At 41.5% G+C, this 21,606-nt stretch overlaps 1 protein-coding gene across 2 annotated transcripts in view; it reads right to left on the reverse strand.

Annotated features, from left to right (window-relative positions):
* TSPAN12 (tetraspanin 12) overlaps positions 1–9,373 on the reverse strand; it is a 65,288-nt gene extending 55,915 nt beyond the window's left edge. Inside the window, exons 1-3 of one of the 2 annotated variants that reach the window (XM_060107916.1) lie at positions 9,355–9,373; positions 8,945–9,113; positions 7,840–7,975 (exon numbers count right to left, since the gene is read on the reverse strand). In XM_060107916.1, coding sequence (XP_059963899.1) covers positions 7,840–7,905 — 66 coding nt within the window. In that variant the 5' untranslated portion in view covers positions 7,906–7,975; positions 8,945–9,113; positions 9,355–9,373. Of the gene's footprint in view, positions 1–7,839; positions 7,976–8,944; positions 9,205–9,354 lie in introns of those variants that run through there. The other variant, XM_060107915.1, reaches the window with a different exon arrangement.
* Between the last annotated feature and the right edge of the window lie 12,233 nt (positions 9,374–21,606).

Below are 21,606 nucleotides of genomic sequence, written 5' to 3' on the forward strand. Positions count from 1 at the left end.
CTTTAATTTCTCACAGGCTGTTTAGCCAGTTTTCAATATCATAGCTCTAAGACAGCTATCAATAAATAATCAGTTTCTTCATTTTGCATAACACAGTATCAGTGATTGTCATTATATACACAGTACTTCCATTCATAACAAAAATGTCATTTTTTAAAACAGCATATTCCAAAACATTTCTAGTACTGTAGAACAGTTAAGAGCATGGGTTCTGAAGTTATTCTTTCTTTCAAAAAATATGTATTGATCAGCTGCTCTTTGTCAGGTACTGTGCAATGTGCTAGAGATATATACTGATCGGCAATAACAGGCACCAGCTCAATCCTATGATGAAATTTACTAAGTGACGAGATCACGTGTTAGTCAAGTGTTAGTCAACTCATCAGAGACACAAATGTGTAACTGCAAAGTGTAATAAGTACTAGGAAGGAATAATACAAGTTGCTGTAAGGACTTCTTTTGGGGGACTTCCCTGGTGGTCCAGTGGCTAAGACTCCATGCTCCCAATGCAGGGGGCCCAGGTTTTATCCCTGGTCAGGGAACTAGATCCCTTATGATGCAACTAAAAGATCGCGCATGCCACAACGAAGATCCCACACATGCAATGAAGATCCCGCGTGCTGCAACTAAGACCCAGCTCAGCCAAATAAATAAATAAATAAATAATAATAAATATTTTTAAAAAATCCTTTTGGGGTGACTGACCTATTCCATGGGGTCAAGGGGACTTCTCCAGACAGCTAAGATCTGAAAAATAATTATCAAGTTCATTAGGGAAAGGGAGGTTGAAAAGAACACACCAGTCAGAAAGAACAGCAAAGGTCCCAGGGTGGAAGGCAGCATGATATGTGCAAGGAAGGGAAACTGGCAGGGAGCAAGAATGGAAAGCCAGGCAAGGGCCAGAACACACGGTCTTAGAGATCATTGTAAGGCATATGGTCTTGATCACAATGACCATAAGAAGCCATTGAATCAAAAAGCCTTGGTTTGAATTTGAATTCCCCTCTGCTCCTTTTCATCTATATGACTTCGAGTATGTCATTTAATCTTTCCTAAGCTTCAGTTTCCTCCCATATAAAATGTTATAATAGCAAGTCCAACTTCATAGAGGATTCACAGGATGAAAAAAGAGTAGGATTCTTACACATATTCCCTAGTACTATCTTATACATATTCCCTATTCCTTTTGACCTCAGGCCTTTCTCTTAATCTTTCTCAGTTTAGGAGACAACTCTTAAATCAGTTCATAAATGTAATCTTCGGATATTTGAAGGTCTAAAAATGGACGCGAAAAGCCACTCTGGATAGAACTGTCTATTGGACTTCCATAGCCATTCTTATTTTTGGTCTCTAAAACTGAACTCATTTTCATTCTTCTCAAAACCTGTGTGTCCCTCCCACTGTTTTTCCTGTCTCAGTAAATGGTATAATCAATGCTTCAGTCACATCCACTGGCACCTTGGCAAGCAGCCTGAACCTCTCCCTCTTCCTCAGTCCTACACCTAATTGCTTTCAAGTCCAACAGATTGTTCCTGAAACACACCTGATAAATTCCTCCCCCTTTCCTGCCACTCTGGCTAGTTCAAGCCCTCAGTCTCTTGCCAGGTAATTATAATCACCTTATAATAGAACTCTCCAGCTCACAGATTCCACGTCACATTCACCCTTCAGTTAGCTTTATAAAACACAGATCAAGCTCTTCTGCTTATAAAGCTCTAATAGCTGCCCCTTGTGGCCCCTCCCCATCTCTCACTTCCACTTCTCCCAACTCTCTCTTAGAGAATAAGTTTAAACTCTACAGCAGGACACACAGGCCCTCTTCAGTCACCCTTTGACCTACCTCTTCAACTTATTTCCTGCCAACTCCTTCCCACACACATTCTGTCCTTGGATGACAAAAGTCCTGCTTGTGCTTCTCTGATATGCACCACACAGACCTCCCAAACCTATGTCTTTGCCCATGCAGTTCCCTCTGCCTGTTATGCAAGCCTGCCCCAGCCTTTCCATATCATGAGCAGAGCAACCTTATCCTTAAAGACCAGCTCAAACATCAGCTAGAATGCAAAGTTTTCCCCCCAGCTCCCTCCTTACCCAGAGTCAACACTCTTGTCTAGACTTCACAGAGCAGTTATCTACCGTCTCCTATTTTTACCCACCCATCTCATTCCACTAGAGGACACAGACCACTGCCTCTAGCCCCATCTCACAGTAGAGTACCAGGCCCAGTAGTAAGACTGATACATATTAGATGAATAATGAGAAAATAATTAAAGAAAGATGATTTCAACTTGCCAGATAAGCTAACTATTGGAGAACTTGAGCAAAATTAGGAGATGCTTTAGGTAGAACTGAGCTTTCTATCACTGGAAGTTTTCCAGTAGAGAGATGCTTGCTGAATTACATGATGAAAAATTTATATATCAGGTCAGAAGCTGGCTTAAGTGTTCTCAAAAGTCCTTTAAACTACAAATGTTGCATTCTATTTAGCCCCGCTGTTTTTTTCACTGTAGTCACCGAAGCATTGTAGCTGTGCACAGAACATCAGTAGAAATAAATAATATCAACACAAAGCTTTATCTCACAGTAAACAAGCAATTCTGAAAATACACTGTTTTTTTTTATGACCCTATTTCCAGCCACATTAAATGGCTGAGAACAGTTCAATTCTCAAAGAGTGATTTTACTTACTGTTGAGAAAATAATAACAGTAACAACAAATACAGTGCATGCTATAGCAAGGAACTAAGTTAAAATGAGACAAGGTCACTTCAATAACTAATCCTAATGTTATTAAATCTAGAAGGACAAATTATGCAACCAATTCAGGACTCCTTACTGATAATGGTATTTTCTACAAACTTTCCAAATTAAAATAATTCTGGGCTTCCCTGGTGGCGCAGTGGTTGAGAGTCCGCCTGCCGATGCAGGGGACACGGGTTCGTGCCCCGGTCCGGGAAGATCCCACATGCCGCGAAGTGGCTGGGCCCGTGAGCCATGGCCGCTGAGCCTGCAAGTCCGGAGCCTGTGCTCCGCAATGGGAGAGGCCACAACAGTGAGAGGACCGCGTAGCGCAAAAAAAAAAAAAAAGCACTAACATTTCTCGGAGGGCTCTCCTTTAATAAACTGGAATGCCTTTCATAGTACTAAGTTGGGGGCGGGGGGAAAGCATCAATTTAAAAAGTAGTATTTTAACATGAGTATATAAATGTTGTGTGAATGCAAATACCCACTTGCCAAGAAACTCTTTAGGGTCTACGGGAGTCAGACACCTAAGGTTCACTACAGAAAACTGGAGAAAAAGAAATAGAACATTGAGTCTTCTGTTTTCTTCATCTAGCTTGCATATATCCCAAAAGTGTGAACCAGATTTCCTGTCTGCTTTTTAGGCTTTCTTTTATAAACTTCTTTTCATATTTTGTCGAGGGTAGCTCCTCTCTCTTGCTACTCTTTGGTAATGGTAAGTGAAAGACAATGGCTCTTATCTGCTGGTGAGAAAAGAGAGTTTAAAACTACAGGTGGGATATTACACTTTTAGAAAATAATAAACAAACATGATGAATGTTAAGTGTTCACCAATTTCAGGAATTTCCAAAAAGAACCATGTGTATCCATTTTTCCAACAGCAGAAAATTATCATCTAAGAATGGCAAACACTCACATCATAAAGCCACAGAAGTTGTCTTTAAAATGGATGAAAGCTTTCATTTATGAAATACTATGGCATTTAAAAAGTAAAAGTGTGATACATTTGAAGTAAAAATAACCCATTTCCTTGCTCTATCGTGGCCAGAATGTGAATCATGGTCTCCAAAGAGCTCTCAGGGCAGTTTACTCACGTGCACTGTGTCTCATGTGCCTTTTCCCATTACAAAGCCATAAAACTCATGACAAACCTCGAAGGTCCAGTATCTGTCTGCCAGCCCCAGTAGAGCTGAACCGGGATCATGCTTCTTTACAAGTGAAAGAGCCACTTCAACAGATGGCAAATCAAGGTGACCGGATCCACAGCAATGGAAGAATGCAGTGCATCTGTGATCTTGAATATTCTGTGGATTGTTTCCTCTTAGACAGGTCTATACCTCCCACTTAAAAAAATTAAATATGCAAGATACACGTTTTTACTGAAAAAAAAATTCACTGTTTGATATTCAACTCCCAGAACAGAAAAACAAAATTGTATAGGTCCTCAGTGTTTTACCAAATAAAATTAATTTTTCTTTCCCTAAAATCTTTGTTGGTAGAGAAGGGGAGAGGGTACCAGTACAGTAGAAATAGATAAGAAAAAGTCTATTTCAGATGCTAGGAGAAGAGTAAAAGCATACGGCTTTTGATCCTGCAGTTAAGGAGGGCAGGTATCTCAATCCCACAAAACTAGAGGCCAGTACAATCGCCCTCTCCATACTCAGGATGAGCTCAGGTTCACGCCACACTGGTTTGTTCTCCTTCTAATTCCAATGAGAACTAAAAGCAAGGACTAAAGCCTTGCTCCTCCAGATGGGGCACTCAGACCAGCAGCAACAGGGTCACAGAGGGGCTTTTGAGAAATGCAGACTCTCAGGCCCAGCCCCAGACACACTGAATCAGAATTTGCATTTTAACGAGATGCCCAAGTGATCTGTATGCACGTGGAGGTTTGAGAAGCACTGCTCTAGGGGACTTGGAATGAGCAGGTGGACAGCTAATCCCTTCCTACTGAAGATGTTTATTTCTCTGCTGCAAATAAATTCAGCACCGTTTCCATTAGTACAACTTCTGCCGCACTTAGAGAAAAAAAAAAATTGGACTTTGAATCCCTGTTCTGCTACTTACGAGCAAGTTAATGAGCTTCACTGAGTAACTTCTCTTTACCACCACCCGCCATTTTCCAGGCGGAAAATGAGAATTAGATGAGAATTATGAGAATTAGATGAAAGAGTAGTGTAAGAATGCCCAGGAATGTGTGAGGCACAAGTAAGGAAATATAGGATCAGCAAACATTGCTTTAACATTGAAAGAATAACACCAATGTCCCCAAAGTTAGCATATACATTTCATACAATTCCAAAAAACTCCTGACGGTTATTTTAATTGTATAAAATAATCTCAAAGAAAAAGAAACCTTAATCAAGACAAGAAAGGCAGGCGCTTTAAAAGAACAGAAGAATAAAAAAAGATTATATAAAATTCTAGAGAAAAATTCTACCGAAAACACATATAAAAATTTGTTTATATAAAGTGATGTTCAAGCTCACTGATAGTGGGGGAGGTAAAGAATAAAGTAACAGTGAAATAACACTTTAACCCTTTTAGATTGGTAAAAATTTTAAAGTTTCATAACACCAATGAGATGGCAGCAACATTAAATGTATATGATGTACATATAATGAGGCATATTGGTGCTTCTATTTCTAGGGGATAGATTCCCAGGACAGGATTACTGGGTCAAAGAAATGGAGGAGCGGTAGCAATAGTAGCAGTATTAATCACAACAATAAGCATTACTACTATTACTACTACAAGGATTCCTTTGACTCATCAATCCATCTCCTGGTAATCTACTTATTACAGTAAACTATTAGTGAGCATCAGTATTGTAGTAGTAGTAACGACTGCGGGTACTACAGCTACCATTGCTACTGCTACGACATAGATAGTGCTTATTAAGTGCCACTGTTCAAGCACTTCACATATATTGACTCTAATCCCCCAACAACTCTAAAAAACTCTAAAAAATAGGAACTACCATTCCTATTTTGCAGACTAGGAAACTGAGACACTAAACGTGCCTGGCAAACATAGTAAAAACGACATAAATGTTAGCTATTTTGTTGTCATCATTACATATCCTCTGACATAGCAATCCCACTCCTGCAACTCTAACCAAATGAGAAAAACAACCTAACAAAAAATGTCATGAATGTCTATATGAATGTACATGAATGGGTATACGTGAACAGGTGTGAGTAAACACATCTTTGGATGAAATAAAGAAAAATACAGAGGGATGCTGAGTAGGCAGGAAACTCGGATTATTTTGTTGGTGGGGAGATGATATTTGGAGAAAAGGAGGGCTGGAGAAAGGGGGAAGCAATTTTAATAAATCAGAACACACAGAAAGTGAGAATGTCGAAGTACAGGATAAGAACAAAGAAATAACATTTTACATTCTTTGGGGACACAAAGAGCCCTGGAGGAGTTTAAGGAATAGGCATTTTTAAGCAAATGTCGTTACTCAGAAGAGTAATATTTTTGTTAAGTGATTTGGGTTCCCCTCCACACACACACATAATACAAATTCCTAAGAAAATTTCCAAAACGTTATTCTATGTTGCACAAAAAAAGTCCTAGTACTTCCAAGGTTCGAACACAGTAATCGTCCATGTAAAGGCACTGTCTAGGGGCAAGAAAGCTGAGTTCTGCTCCCAGCACTGTCACCATTGGGCCATCTGACCTTTGGCTTCCAGTCACTAACCTACACTTAGTTTTCTCATTCCCAAAGTAAGGAAGTTCGACCAGATCATCTTAAATCCCCTTTTAGTTATAAAAATGTGATGATTCTGTAATTAAAAACAATAAAGTAGAAAAGTGAAAAACTAATAAACAGAAGTGACAATTATCACACATTTTAAAGAAACAAAGTTCAAAACTTAATACCTTATAGCTAAGCAGGTAATTTAATGACCTTAATTAAATTAAGCTTATACATTTAAATTAAATGTACATTTAATTTGTACATTTTTAGAATTAAAAACTGCAATAAGATCAGTTCGGTATTTTATATTTCCAAGTGGTGAATATAACAACTCAATGCTTTAAGTTTCATGTTGAGAAAAAAAGTTGCCAGTTTAGATATCTTTCAGATTACTTCCTGAAGTAAGACTTAATTTGTCACCTTAAAATGGAGCCATCCATAACGAGTAGTTCAACCAAAATGTCATTCTCTAGAGACCACATGTCATAACCCTACAAAAAAAAAGCTGGTAAATGCCAGCCAGTCAGCCAAATAAATAAATTACTCATTAAAAATTGTAACAGAGCGTTTTGAATATAAATTATTAATAGAACACAAATTTGGCAAAAAAAAATTAACTGCTTAAGCAGGACAGCTTCCTGAAGCAACATTCAACGTTTAAATTTTTAGTTTCCTCAAAAGTTTTGTAAATAACAATGTGATTATTAATGAAAAGAATGAAAATTTATGCCTGGGTGAAATGCATAAAAAGTCACTAACTCATAGGGCATAAAGATTTCCATGAGCTTGTTAAATTTTATGTATTTTATTTCCTTAAATGGTTATGGGATTTTCCAAAAGCATACACAAAATTCCTTAAAGCTTTGCCAACTTAGAAATAGTTACACGGAAACCACCTTTTCAGACTATATGGAATCTCCCAGAAAAATCTACTTAGTCTTTTGATAGGATATCTGGGCATGAATTCCTACAAAAACATAGTAAGACTTCTGCCCCCACCAGATTTTATAGGATGACGTAAGGAAGCAATTTATGGCTTGCACAGTTATCTGAAATTCCTGAAAACAAGCAGTCCCCTAAGTAGTATGTCAAAATTTTCTTATCTACAAGCACAAGCACGTGCATTTATTTATATCCCCAGATTAACTTCAAGTCTAATTTTACTGCCACTAGTATCCAGCGGTGGATTTCTTTTTTCTAATTACAAATGGAACTTGAGCTAGATCAAAGGCATTTTAAGGTCAAAATTTACTTCTCTGAAAAATAGAGAGTGTGATCCCATGTAATTAATTAATGCTTAGCCATGCCCTTTGGCGCATTACGTGGTGGCTATAGGAAACCGAGTCCAGCCGTCCCCACCTGTTGGTGCAGTGGACTGCTTGACTTACCCAAAAGAGCAGATTGAGCGCGTAGAGCAGGCAGCGCAAACACTTCACAGAATCTTCTCTGGCCATTGTGAGCCCCGGGAGGGAGAAGCCCCATCCTTTCACCACATCCTACCCCCACGGGCAAAACAGCAGCGATCTGCAGAGGGCGGGGGATAACAGGGGACTTCTCACCACCGCGCTTCTCACCCCCAGCCCATCCCTCCTCTGCCAGCCCTCAGCTGGGTGCAGGTCTGGTCCGAAGCCTAGTTCATTCGAGACATCGCTTCATCGAAAATCATTTGTTAAAGTTATAATAGTAACCTAAACTCCCCAAAGTTCCAAACAGGCTTCAGATAACACCTGCTGGGAACAGAAAAGATTGTCTCCCCGGATGAATGAAGGCGCGCAGTAAACTCGGGTTCTCAGGGGACACGCGGCGGTGTCCTGTGAATTCTGATGAGACGCTCTTTAAAACTTCCCTCAGTCCACGCCCCTCCTCGGGGAGAGCTCTGCTCCGAACTGTCCCGAAGGTTGGAAACCACACTCCCGCCCCCCTCCCGACCCCAGAGATGTCACAGACGCCGCCGGCGACACCGAAGGTGAGAGTGTCCCTCTCACTGGGACAGTTCCTGGGCCCCCCACCTCCGCCCCCCCTTCGCCATCCCGCAGCTGGGGTGTGAACGCGGGGCACTGGAGGGGGCGCAGCGCTGAGCTGGGATTCCGCCCGGCGACTAGGGTTTCTCCGGGAGAACACGAGAAATGATGTTTGGGCCCCGGAATGATGGATTAGCCGGGGGCGGCGGGCGGGGAGCGGGGAGGGGCGCACGGGAATTAGGGCCGGTGCAGCTGTGCAGACGCCGGGTTAGTCATTCACGTCCCCCTCCCCCGGCCCCGGCCCCGGCCGCGACCCGGCTCTCCCAGCCGCCCGAGGAGCACAAAGCAGAGCGCGGTCAGCCGCCCCGCCACCCGGGCGCGCGCCCCCGGCAGGGCGCGCGGGGAAGCGCCGGCGCCGGGGAGCCCCGAAGCCAGCACTCTAAGTAGTTTAGCACACAGCGCCGGGGGCAGCCGCCGCCGGCGGGCTGGCGGGACAGCGGGCAGGAAGGACGAGAGACGCGCGGCCACTCACCGTCGGAGCTGGGCTCCGCGCCCCGATCCCGCCGGGGGACAGTCGGGGACTCACTGCGGGGGCTCATCGGGGCAGCGACGCTCCTCCTGGAAAGCCGCAGGGCTGCATTGACTCCAACTGGAGAAGCTTCCTTCTCTTCCTCTCCCCCCGCCGCCGCCGTCGCCGCCTCCTGGGAAAAGGGGGAAAAAAAAAAGTCCTGGGCAGCAGTTGCTGGAAAGTCTCTGCTAAGCCACCTCCCAGCGCCGCTGTCCCTCCCAAGTCCTCGCCAAGTCCGGACGAGGCAGCGGCGGCAGCCAGGGCCAGCTGCACGAACTCTCAGCGCATGCTCGGGCCGCCGGCTGCCCGGGTTGGATCCTAGTGGGTGTTTCTGGTCCCCTCACGCGGCGTGAGCCCCCGAAGGGACGCCTCACCTCTACAAGGGCCAGAGGGAGAAAAAACCTAGGGACTTTGGAGAAGTCCGCGCAGCAAGCCCCTTAAAAATGGTGGTGTCGGAGGAGGGGAGGCTGGGTTATAACCATAGGGAACAGGCTTTTATTATATGAAAATATTTGTGTTTGAGAAGGGGGGTGAAGGAGTGGCCCAACCCGATTCCTGCAATGAGAAACTAGTTTTCACAACCTTTCTAGAACCACCTCCTGCGATTTGTCACTAACATGGTGCCCTGTGCTCCTTCTGATTGCTTTGTTGCCCTCCCTGATTTTTAAAAAAACAGTTCTTTCCCACTTCCATGGTGCACTAATAGCATTTACTTACACCCCAGGGTAGACGTGTGGAGATCTGACGGCCAGAATAGGAATGTTTAAGTCTTTCACAAGTAATGCAAAGTTTCACAAATTTTCTCCCAATAGGATTGTTTGAGTTTTCACTGCGTAATTTATCTTGAATTGTGTATATGGTAATGGGTTTTGAATTTTTTACCAAAAAATTCAGGAAGTATTCATAGTAGGAGACTACACTTCTAAAAGTACCTTCCGTTTTGAAAGTAAGAAACTTCAGACATAAAATATGGTCGACTTTTGATGTTTTATGCCTTGTGATAGTCCACATTTCTGATTACTTCTGTGTGCATTGTGTGGCAAATAAAGCTTCACTAACAAATATGAATTACTTGAAATATAAACAACATCTTTGAGAAAACCTAATAATAGGAGTCCTCCTTAAATTTCCTTGTTGGGAGGGGGGGAATAAAATGGAGTCCTGTGTCCATCACCTCCTGTCTAGAGTCAGTTGCTACAAGACCAGGGTGACGAAGAAACACACACTCTCATGTGGAGAGAAGTAAAATTAAGACCTAAAGAGAACTTGAGTGTCCTGGGTTATGGGAGGAAAAGTCTTGGCAAGCCCGTCACTAAGCTGTGTGTAAGGCAGCAAGCTCCAAAGAGCCCGAAAGCCATCAACTCCAAAATACCAAGAAAAATGTCCACTCATCCATCAAATGACACTACCTCTGGCAACAGAGTATCTTCTGGAGTCCTAGAGAAGAGCAAAGAAACCCACTTTTATCCTCGGTTACTGCTCAAATTAGGGTGTATGCCAGTTACAAGCAGAGGGCTGCTGGAACCACCCACCATCTAAATGCTGTTGGTGCTACACATTCCTCTGAGTGACAGAAAAATCCCCACATTGAGGGCAGTCTATGACTGCCATTAAAACTGACAGAAAGTGCAAATCATTCCCAGGTCTCTGAACAGAGATCCTCTTCTATTTCTAGAAAGCAGTGAAGTACCTTTTAATTCATAAACCTTGAAGGGCCATAGAATAATAACATTTTAGAGGAAGATGCTTTATAAGTACATCTCCCACCACCCCCGCCCGCTTTTAGTAAATGAGGACTATACAGCCAAGAGAAGTTTTAAAAGTTGCTCATTTACCCCTCTAGTTAAATCAGATCCCAAGCTAAAATCCAGAATCATACTCTCTAACTAGTTCAGTGATTCTCAAAATTGCTGTATATTAGAACCACTTAGGGAGTTTTGGACAAATCCTAATGCTCAGGCTATAACCCACACCAATTAAATTGGAATCTCTGCAGATGTGGCCTGGGCATCCAGAATTTTCAAAGTTTGCAGGGTGATTCTAATCTGCAGCAGAGTTTGAAAACCACTGCAACTAACATTTTACAGATGCCTTAAAACGAGCAAAGGAGTTTTCTTCAGGTTTAGTTGGATCAAATCCCTCACCTGTGAATTGATACCTGGGATTATTCCTATGTTAGAAGTTAAGAAGAAAACAGAGCTGCAGTTACTGTTCTAATATTCCTGAAGAATGGTATATCAAAGTCTGTGATCAACATCTCAGCAGGGGAGACCTCACCACATTTGAGGCATTGCAGAACTGGGTAGTTTTAAGGTTAAACCTGGCCATACCTCCCTATAACTGGTACCACTCAATTCTAGTTCTTCTGCCTTTTGGAATCCACAGCATGAGCAATCCTTCTCCCATATGACAGCCCTTCAACTCCTGAGGGCAGCTGCTAGTCCCCTCCTCTCCAAGTCTTCTCTTCTCTAGGATCGTAGAAGCACAGTAAGACTTGACCTCACAGCTGTCATTCTGTCGGCTCTACATTTTTCTCTGTGAGAATAACGTTTTTGTGCACAAAGGTAGGATAGAAAAATCCCCAAATGGGCATGACAGTTTGAACGTAGAATAACACATTAGGAAGGCAGAATGGTCTGGTCATTGCCCGTGAAGTAGGAACCCAGTTCTCTGGCCATGTATACTTCACTCAGTACCTTTGAGTGTGTGGCCACATGCTGAAGATACTAAGAATAAGATGGGTCCCCGTCCTTCAAGAAAAGGCAAAACTCTTCTTTTCCGTTTAGAAAACAATAGCAGCTACTATTTACGAGCAATCTCATGTGTATCATTCCTACAGTCAGGAGCAAAATTCAGCTAGCTAAGCAGTCATGTAACACAAGATCTTCACTCCACAAGGCAACTCATTTGTCTCCATCTTATTGCACTCATTCTGCTCAAGTTGTGCAGAGGGAAGGAGCTGCATAGGTATTTGGTAGGATGACTGAATTTCTATTGCTTCTTGGTATAATACCCTTACAGTACACCTGCAACGGTCCTTCACAATCAACACAGGAAAGAGACCTAATATGTTTTGAGAAATACTATGTGTCTGACATAATAGGTGCTTCTCATAACTGTCTAATTAATTCCTCATAACGACACAGTTGGATACTGAGACTCGGAGAGTTGATTTCTCCAGGGCCATACTGGTAGTAAGAAAAGAAAGTGAGATTCTAAGATCGGTCTGACTCTTTCCACTGTTAATCTGCATTACAATAATATTTCAAATCTTGGTGGGAATTCACTGACAAGCTTCAAGAATAAAAATATTCCAGGCAATTATTATTACTTCTTGAGCATATGAGGCTGAATTTCAAATATGTATACTCAAACTATGACTGGCGAATCTACTTTCACCTTTTACTTCTGAAAGAGTATACTCAGACCTGAGAAAAGCCTTTCAGCACTAAATTACATAGACTTCACTCACTACCAGCTTAAGATTGGCAAATATAAAATGCAGGACGCCCATTTAGATTTGCATTTCAGATCAACAACAAACAATGTTTCAGCATAAGGATGTCCCAAATATTACATGGGAAAAGTATAACGTTGGACAAACACATACTAAAAATTATTCATTGTTTATCTGAAATTCAAACTTAACTGTGCATCCTACATTTTTATTTGCTAATGCTGACAATTCTATGCAAACTAGAAAATTCAACTCAAAGTACTACAACAATAATGATATAAGTAAATATATAATTTCACATAACAGTGTGTTCAAAAATAGCAATCTATCCAGTCAGCAATGACATCGGTTCTTTTTCCAGCATGCTCTTTTGATATACACAGTGTGTCCACTAATGTCCTTGGGCTACATCTTCTCACACTCACAAGATAACTGTGCAAATCCAGGCACTACATACAGTTATCACTTCTTCTAGAGAAGGAAGAAATGCTTCCCACCTATGGCTCTTCCTTATGATCAAGGAACCCTCTCCCAGAAGTTTTGCAGCAGGTTATCTGTTATGACTCATAGGCTAGAACCCTGTCACATACTGATGTATGCATGGATTATTGGCAAGGCTATGGGTCAGCCATGAGTGGTTTAAAGCAATCAAGATGCCTTCCCTGTGCCTGGAGCGACTCTCCTCTGAAGCACACGGCCAAACAGAGGAGGGTAGATAATAGAAAATAATCCAATTTTTGTTTGAACTGTGGGGTAGAGAAAAAAATGGGTGCTGCCGTCTTCTCTCGCATTCACTGCTGAAACAACCCAGCTCTCAGCCAACAATTTCTGTGGCACTACTCAGCAAAGGCCCTTAGTTCCTGAGAGAACCACTGAAGCAGGAACCTCCTGGCAACAGCGAAGAACCCTAAGAAAACCTAGATCACATCATTTCCATTCCATGCCATCAGCTTACATCCTGTACCCACATTGGCCTTTGTACACCATATGATTGAATAGAGAACTGTCCAGGAGCGAGCGTGAGCATTTCAATAAGAAAGCAGGTTTGGGCAGCGGTACCCCACTCTGCCCAGCCCGTCCCATGGGTTCTGCGGGCCGGTGTGAAGAAGTGCCCTTCTGGGGGCTCTTCTGCCCCTCGACAGGGTTTTGAAGTTGGAGTCACAGGGGCCAATAACTCATCACGCCAGCACTTTGGAGGCTGCTGCTCTGCCGGCAACTCTGTGGAGTCCTTCATCTCCCGAACACTCAGAGCTGAGCAGGGAAGGAAACAAGGCTGGACAGAGTGTAGCCCTGGGACTGGGACAGTGGATTTGGGTCAGAAGACATGAACTTGCAACCTACTATTTTCTAGTAGCCTCTTTGAACTCATGCTTAATGATGTATGACTTATAGGGCTATTGTAAGGATCATTTTTTTAAAAAAATACATGATATAAATGGAGAGAGACCTTCAAGATGGTGGAAGAGTAAGACGTGGAGATCACCTTCCTCCCCACAAATACATCAGAAATACATCTACACGTGGAACAACTCCTACAGAACACCTACTGAACGCAGGCAGAAGACCTCAGACCACCCAAAAGGCAAGAAACTCCCCACGTACCTGGGTAGGGCAAAAGAAAAAAGAAAAAAGAATAAACAGAGACAAAAGGATAGGGGTGGGACCTGCACCAGTGGGACGGAGCTGTGAAGGAGGAAAGGTTTCCACACACTAGAAGCCCTTTCGCGGGCGGAGGCTGTGGGTGGCGGAGGGGGGAAGCTTTGGAGCCGCGGAGGAGAGCGCAGCCACAGGGGTGCGGAGGGCAAAGCGGAGAGATTCCCGCACAGAGGACCGGTGCTGACCAGCACTCACCAGCCTGAGAGGCTTGTCTGCTCACCCGCCAGGGCAGGCGGGGGCTGGGAGCTGAGGCTCAGGCTTCGGAGGTCGGATGCCAGCGAGAGGACTGGGGTTGGCTGCGTGAACACAGCTTGCAGGGGGCTAGTGCGCCACGGCTAGCTGGGAGGCAGTCCGGGAAAAGGTCTGGAGCTGCCTAAGAGGCAACAGACCATTGTTTCAGGGTGCGCGGGGAGAGGGGTTTCGGAGAGCCGCCTAAACGAGCTCCAGAGACGGGCGCGAGCCGTGGCTACCAGCGCGGACCCCAGAGATAGGCGTGAGACGCTAAGGCTGCTGCTGTCGCCACCAAGAAGCCTGTGTGCAAGCACAGGTCACTATCCACACCTCCCCTCCCGGGAGCCTGTGCAGCCCGCCACTGCCAGGGTCCCGTGATCCAGGGACAACTTCCCCGGGAGAACCCACGGCGCGCCTGAGGCTGCTGCAACGTCACGCCGGCCTCTGCCGCCGCAGGCTCGCCCCACATCCATACCCCTCCCTCCCCCTGGCCTGAGGGAGCCAGAGCCCCCAAATCAGCTGCTCCTTTAACCCCATCCTGTCTGAGCGAAGAACAGATGCCTTCAGGCGACCTACATGCAGAGCTGAACCCCGGGAGCTGTGCAAACAAAGAAGAGAAAGGGAAATCTCTCCCAGCAACCTCAGGAGAAGCGGATTAAATCTCCTCAATCAACTTGATGTACCCTGCATCTGTGGAATAGCTGAATAGACAACGAATCATCCCAAATTGAGGCGGTGGACTTTGGGAGCAATGATATACATATTCTTTTCCTTTTTCTCTTTTTGTGAGTGTGTATGTGTATGCTACTTTGTGTGATTTTGTCTGTATAGCTTTGCTTTTACCGTTTGTCCTGGGGTTCTGTTTGTCTGTTTTCTTGTTGTTCTTTTGGTTTGGTTTGGTTTGGTTTTTTTTTTAGTATAGTTTTTAGTGCTTGTTCTCATTGGTGGATTTGCTTTTGGTTTCATTGCTCTCTTCTTTCTTCTTATTTTTTCTTTTTTTAATTACTTTTTAATTTTTTATTTTTTTAATTATTTTTTAATTTTTATTTTAATAACTTTATTTTATTTATTTATTTATTTATTTTTCTTATTTTTTCTCCCTTTTCTTCTGAGCTGTGTGGCTGACAGGGTCTTGGTGCTCTGGCCAGGTGTCAGGCTTCTGCCTCTGAGGTAGGAGAGCCGAGTTCAGGACATGGTTCCACCAGAGACCTCCCAGCTCCACGTAAAAGGCAAAAGCTCTCCCAGATATCTCCATCTCAACGCTAAGACCCAGCTCCACTCAACAACCAGCAAGCTACAGTGCTGGACACCCCATGCCAAAAAACTAGCAAGACAGGAACGTAACACCACCCATTAGCCGAGACGCTGCCTAAAATCATAAAAAAGGTCACAGACACCCCCAAACACACCACCGGATGCAGTCCTGCCCATCAGAAAGACAAGATCCAGCCTCATCCACCAGAACACAGGCACCAGTCCCCTCCACCAGGAAACCTACCCAACCCACTGAACCAACCTTAGCCACTGGGGACAGACACCAAAAACAATGGGAACTATGAACCTGCAGCCTGCAAAAAGGAGACCCCAAACACAGTAAGTTAAGCAAAATGAGAAGACAGAGAAACACACAGCAGATGAAGGAGCAAGGTAAAAACCCACCAGACCTAACAAATAAAGAGAAAATAGTCAGTCTACCTGGAAAAACATTCAGAGTAATGATTCTAAAGATGATCCAAAATCTGGGAAATAGAATGGAAAAAATACAAGAAACGTTCAACAAGGACCTGGAAGGACTAAAGAGCAAACAAAAAATGATGAACAACACAATAAATAAAATTAAGAATTCTCCAGAAGGAATCAATAGCAGAATAACTGAGGCAGAAGAATGCATAAGTGATCTGGAAGATAAAATAGTGGAAATAACTACTGCAGAGCAGAATAAAGAAAAAAGAATGAAAAGAATTGAGGATAGTCTCAGAGACCTCTGGGACAACATTAAATGCACCAACGTTCGAATTATAGGGGTCCCAGAAGAAGAAGAGAAAAAGAAAAGGGATGAGAAAATATTTGAAGAGATTATAGTTGAAAATTTCCCTAATATGGGAAAGGAAATAGTTAATCAAGTCCAGGACGCACAGAGAGTCCCATACAGGATAAATCCAAGAAGAAACACACCAAGACACATATTAATCAAACTATCAAAATTAACAACAAAGAAAAAATATTAAAAGCAGCAAGGGAAAAACAAGAAATAACATACAAGGGAATGCCCATAAGGTTACACAGCTGATCTTTCAGGAGAAACTCTGCAAACCAGAAGGGACTGGCAAGACATATTTAAAGTGATGAAAGGGAAAAACCTACAACAAAGATTACTCTACCCAGCAAGGATCTCATTCAGATTTGATGGAGAAATTAAACCCTTTACAGATAAGCAAAACTAAGAGAATTCAGCACCACCAAACCAGCTTTACTACCAATGCTAAAGGAACTTCTCTAAGCAGGAAACACAAGAGAAGGAAAAGACCTACAATAACAAACCCAAAACAATTAAGAAAACGGTAATAGGAACATACATATCGATAATTACCTTAAATTTAAATGGATTAAATGCTCCAACCAACAGACATAGACTGGCCTAAGACATAGACATAGACTGAAAGTGAGGGGATGGAAAAAGATATTCCATGCAAATGGGAATCAAAAGAAAGCTGGAGTAGCAATTCTCATATCACACAAAATAAACTTTAAAATAAAGACTATTACAAGAGACAAAGAAGAACGCTGCATAATGATCAAGGGATCAGTCCAAGAAGAAGATATAACAATTGTAAAATTTATGCATCCAACATAGGAGCACCTCAGTACCTAAGGCAAATGCTAACAGCCATAAAAGGGGAAATTGACAGTAACACAATCATAGTAGAGGACTTTAACACCCCACTTTCACCAATGGACAGATCATCCAAAATGTAAATAAATAAGGAAACACAAGCTTCAAATGGCACATTAAGCAAGATGGACTTAATTGATATTTATAGGACAGTAAATCCAAAAATAACAGAATACACTTTTTTCTCAAGTGCTCAAGGAACATTCTCCAGGATAGATCATATCTTGGGTCACAAAACAAGCCTTGGTAAATTTAAGAAAATTGAAATCATATCAAGTATCTTTTCCAACCACAATGCTATGAGATTAGATATCAATTACAGGACAAAATCTGTAAAAAATACAAACACATGGAGGCTAAACAATACACTACTTAATAACCAAGAGATCACTGAACAAATCAAAGAGGGAATCAAAAAATACCTAGAAACAAATGACAATGGAAACACAACAACCCAAAACCTGTGGGATGCAGCAGAAGCAGTTCTAAGAGGGAAGTTTATAGCAATACAATCCTACCTCAACAAACAAGAAACATCTCAAATAAACAACTTAACCTTACACCTAAAGCAATTAGAGAAAGAAGAAGAAAAAAACCCAAAGTTAGCAGAAGGAAAGAAATCATAAAGATCAGAACAGAAATAAATGAAAAAGAAATGAAGGAAATGATAGCAAAGATCAATAACACTAAAAGCTGTTTCTTTGGGAAGATTAACAAAATTGAGAAACCATTAGCTAGTCTCATCAAGAAAAAAAGGGAGAAGACCCAAATCAATAGAATTAGAAATGAAAAAGGAGAAGTAACAACTGACACTGCAGAAATTCAAAGGATCATGAGAGATTACTACAAGAAATTCTATGCCCATAAAATGGACAACCTGGAAGAAATGGACAAATTCTTAGAAAAGCACAAACTTCCGAGACTGAACCAGGAAGAAATAGAAAATATGAACAGACAAATCACAAGCACTGAAATTGAAACTGTGATTAACAATCTTCCAACAAACAAAAGCCCAGGACCAGATGGCTTCACAGGCAAATTCTATCAAACAGTTTGAGAAGAGCTAACACATATCCTTCTCAAACTCTTCCAAAATATAGCAGAAGGAGGAACACTACCAAACTCATTCTACAAAACCACCATCATCCTGATATCAAAACCAGTCAAAGATGTCACAAAGAAAGAAAACTACAGGCCGATATCACTGATGAACATAGGTGCAAAAATCCTCAATGAAATATTAACAAACAGAATCCAACAGCACATTGAAAGGATCATATACCATGATCAAGTGGGGTTTAACCCAGGAATGCAAAGATTCTTCAATATATGCAAATCCATCAATGTGATACACCATATTAACAAATTGAAGGATAAAAACCATATGATCATCTCAATAGACGCAGAAAAAGTTTTTGACAAACTTCAACACCGATTTATGATTAAAAACCCACCAGAAAGTAGGCATAGAGGGAACTTACCTCAACATAGTAAAGGCCATGTATGACAAACCCACAGCCAATATCATTCTCAATGGTGAAAAACTGAAACCATTTCCACTAAGATCAGGAAGAAGACAAGGTTACCCAGTCTCACCACTATTATTTAACATAGTTTTGGAAGTTTTAGCCTCAGTAATCAGAGAAGAAAAAGAAATAAAAGGAATCCAAATTGGAAAAGAAGAACTAAAGCTGTCACTGGTTTGCAGATGACATGATATTATATAGAGAGAATCCTAAAGACTCTACCAGAAAACTACTAGAGCTAATCAATGAATTTGGTAAAGTAGCAGGATACAAAATTCATGCACAGAAATCTCTTGCATTCGTCTAATGATGAAATATCTAAAAGAGAAATTAAGGAAACACTCCCATTTGCCATTGCAACAAAAAGAATAAAATACCTAGCTATAAACCTACCTAAGGAGACAAAAGACCTGTATGCAGAAAACTATAAGACACTGATAAAAGAAATTAAACATGATACAGATGGAGTGATATATCATGTTCTTGGATTGGAAGAACAACATTGTGAAAATGACTGTAGTACCCAAAGCAATCTACAGATTCAATGCAATCCCTATCAAACTACCAATGGCATTTTTCATAGAACTAGAACAAAAAACTTCACAATTTGTATGGAAACACAAAAGACCCCGAATAGCCAAAGCAATCTTGAGAAAGAAAAATGGAGCTGGAGGAATCAAGCTCTGGGACTTCAGACTATACTACAAAGCTACAGTAATCAAGACAGTTTGGTACTGGCACAAAAACAGAAATATAGATCAATGGAACAGGATAGAAAGCCTAGAGATAAACCCATACACATATGGTCACTTTATCTTTAATAAATGAGGCAAGAATATACAATGGAGAAAAGACATCCTCTTCAGTAAGTGGTGCTGGGAAAACTGGACAGCTACATGAAAAAGAATGAAATTAAAACACTCCCTAACACCATACACAAAAATAAACTCAAAATGGATTAAAGACTTAAATGTAAGGCCAGACACTATAAAACTCTAAGAGGAAAACAGGCAGAACACTCTATGGCATAAGTCACAGCAAGATCCTTTTTGACCCACCTCTTAGAGAAATGGAAATAAAAACAAAAATAAACAAATGGGACCTAATGAAACTTAAAGATTTTGCACAGCAAAGGAAACCATAAACAAGATGAAAAGACAACCCTCAGAATGGGAGAAAATATTTGCAAATGAAGCAACTGACAAAGAATTAATCTACAAAATTTACAAGCAGCTCATGCAGCTCAATATCAGAAAAACAAACAACGCAGTCCAAAAATGGACAGAAGACATAAATAGATATTTCTCCAAAGAAGATATACAGATTGCCAACAAACACATGAAAGAATGCTCAACATCACTAATCATTAGAGAAATGCATATCAAACTACAATGAGGTATCACCTCACACCAGTCAGAATGGCCATCATCAAAAAATCTACAAACAATAAATGCTGGCGAGGATGTGGAGAAAAGGGAACCCTCTTGCACTGTTGGTGGGAATGTAAATTGGTACAATCACTATGGAGAACAGTATGGAGGTTCCTCAGAAAACTAAAAATAGAGTTACCATATGACCCAGCAATCCCACTACTGGTCATACACCCTGAGAAAACCATAATTCAAAAAGAGTCATGTGCCAAAATGTTCATTGCAGCACTATTTACAATAGCCAGGACATGGAAGCAACCTAGGTGTCCATCGACAGATGAATGGATAAAGAAGATGTGGTGCATATATACAGTGGAATATTACTCAGCCATAAAAAGAAACGAAATTGAGTTATTTGTAGTGATGTGGATGGACCTAGAGTCTGTCATGCAGAGTGAAGTAAGTCAGAAAGAGAAAAACAAATACCATATGGTAACACATATATATGGAATCAAAAAAAATAATTATGAAGAACCTAGGGTCAGGACAAGAATAAGACACAGACGTAGAGAATGGACTTGAGGACACGGGGAGGGGGAAGGGTAAGCTGGGATGAAGTGAGAGAGTGGCATGGACTTATATATACTACCAAATGTAAAATAGATAGCTAGTGGGAAGCAGCCACATAGCACAGGGAGATCAGCTCTGTGCTTTGTGACCACCTAGAGGGGTGGGATAGGGAGGGTGGGAGGGAGGGAGATGCAAGAGGGAAGAGATATGGGAACATATGTATATGTATAACTGATTCACTTTGTTATAAAGCAGAAACTAACACACCATTGTAAAGCAATTATATTCCAATGAAGATGTTAAAAAACAATTGTCCAAATTAGCACTCTTGTATAAAGTCCTAGAAGAATTTCCTCTTAACGTTTATCCAAACCCATCCTCTGTACAAAGTTCAGAGATTTGTATTCATTTCACTGGCTAACATTTGTACAAATAATCCAGTCCTATTCGGTAAATATTTATTGAATTGTTACTACAAACTCAGAACTGTGCTAGGAGATAGCAAAAGTTCTAACTTTGACTCTCAAAGAACTTATAACATCATCAGCATACTTTCTCTTCAGAAAGTGAAACTTACAGAACTTAAGAACTCGTTCCCCTTATAAAAAGTCTTAATTGACAGTTCTTTGAAACAAACTATAAAGAAAAGGAAGGAATATAACTTCCATTTACAAACAGCTGCCAAACCCTACTTTTCTTAGAAAGATCCCTCAGGAGTTAACTCCATTATCTGATGACATCAGCTTCTTATCATGTCCCCAATGCAACAGCTAGGAGAAACAAACCAATATTTACCATGAATATTAGACATTTGTCTTCATCTGCTACCTCTTCAATTCACTTGCCATGTTTTAAAACTTTTAGTTTACTCCAACAGGGCATTAATAAAACATTTATTTATTTATGCTAGATACAAATATTTA

This window comes from Mesoplodon densirostris, chromosome 9 (genome assembly GCF_025265405.1).
Source record: "Mesoplodon densirostris isolate mMesDen1 chromosome 9, mMesDen1 primary haplotype, whole genome shotgun sequence".
NCBI classification, from domain to species: domain Eukaryota; kingdom Metazoa; phylum Chordata; class Mammalia; order Artiodactyla; family Ziphiidae; genus Mesoplodon; species Mesoplodon densirostris.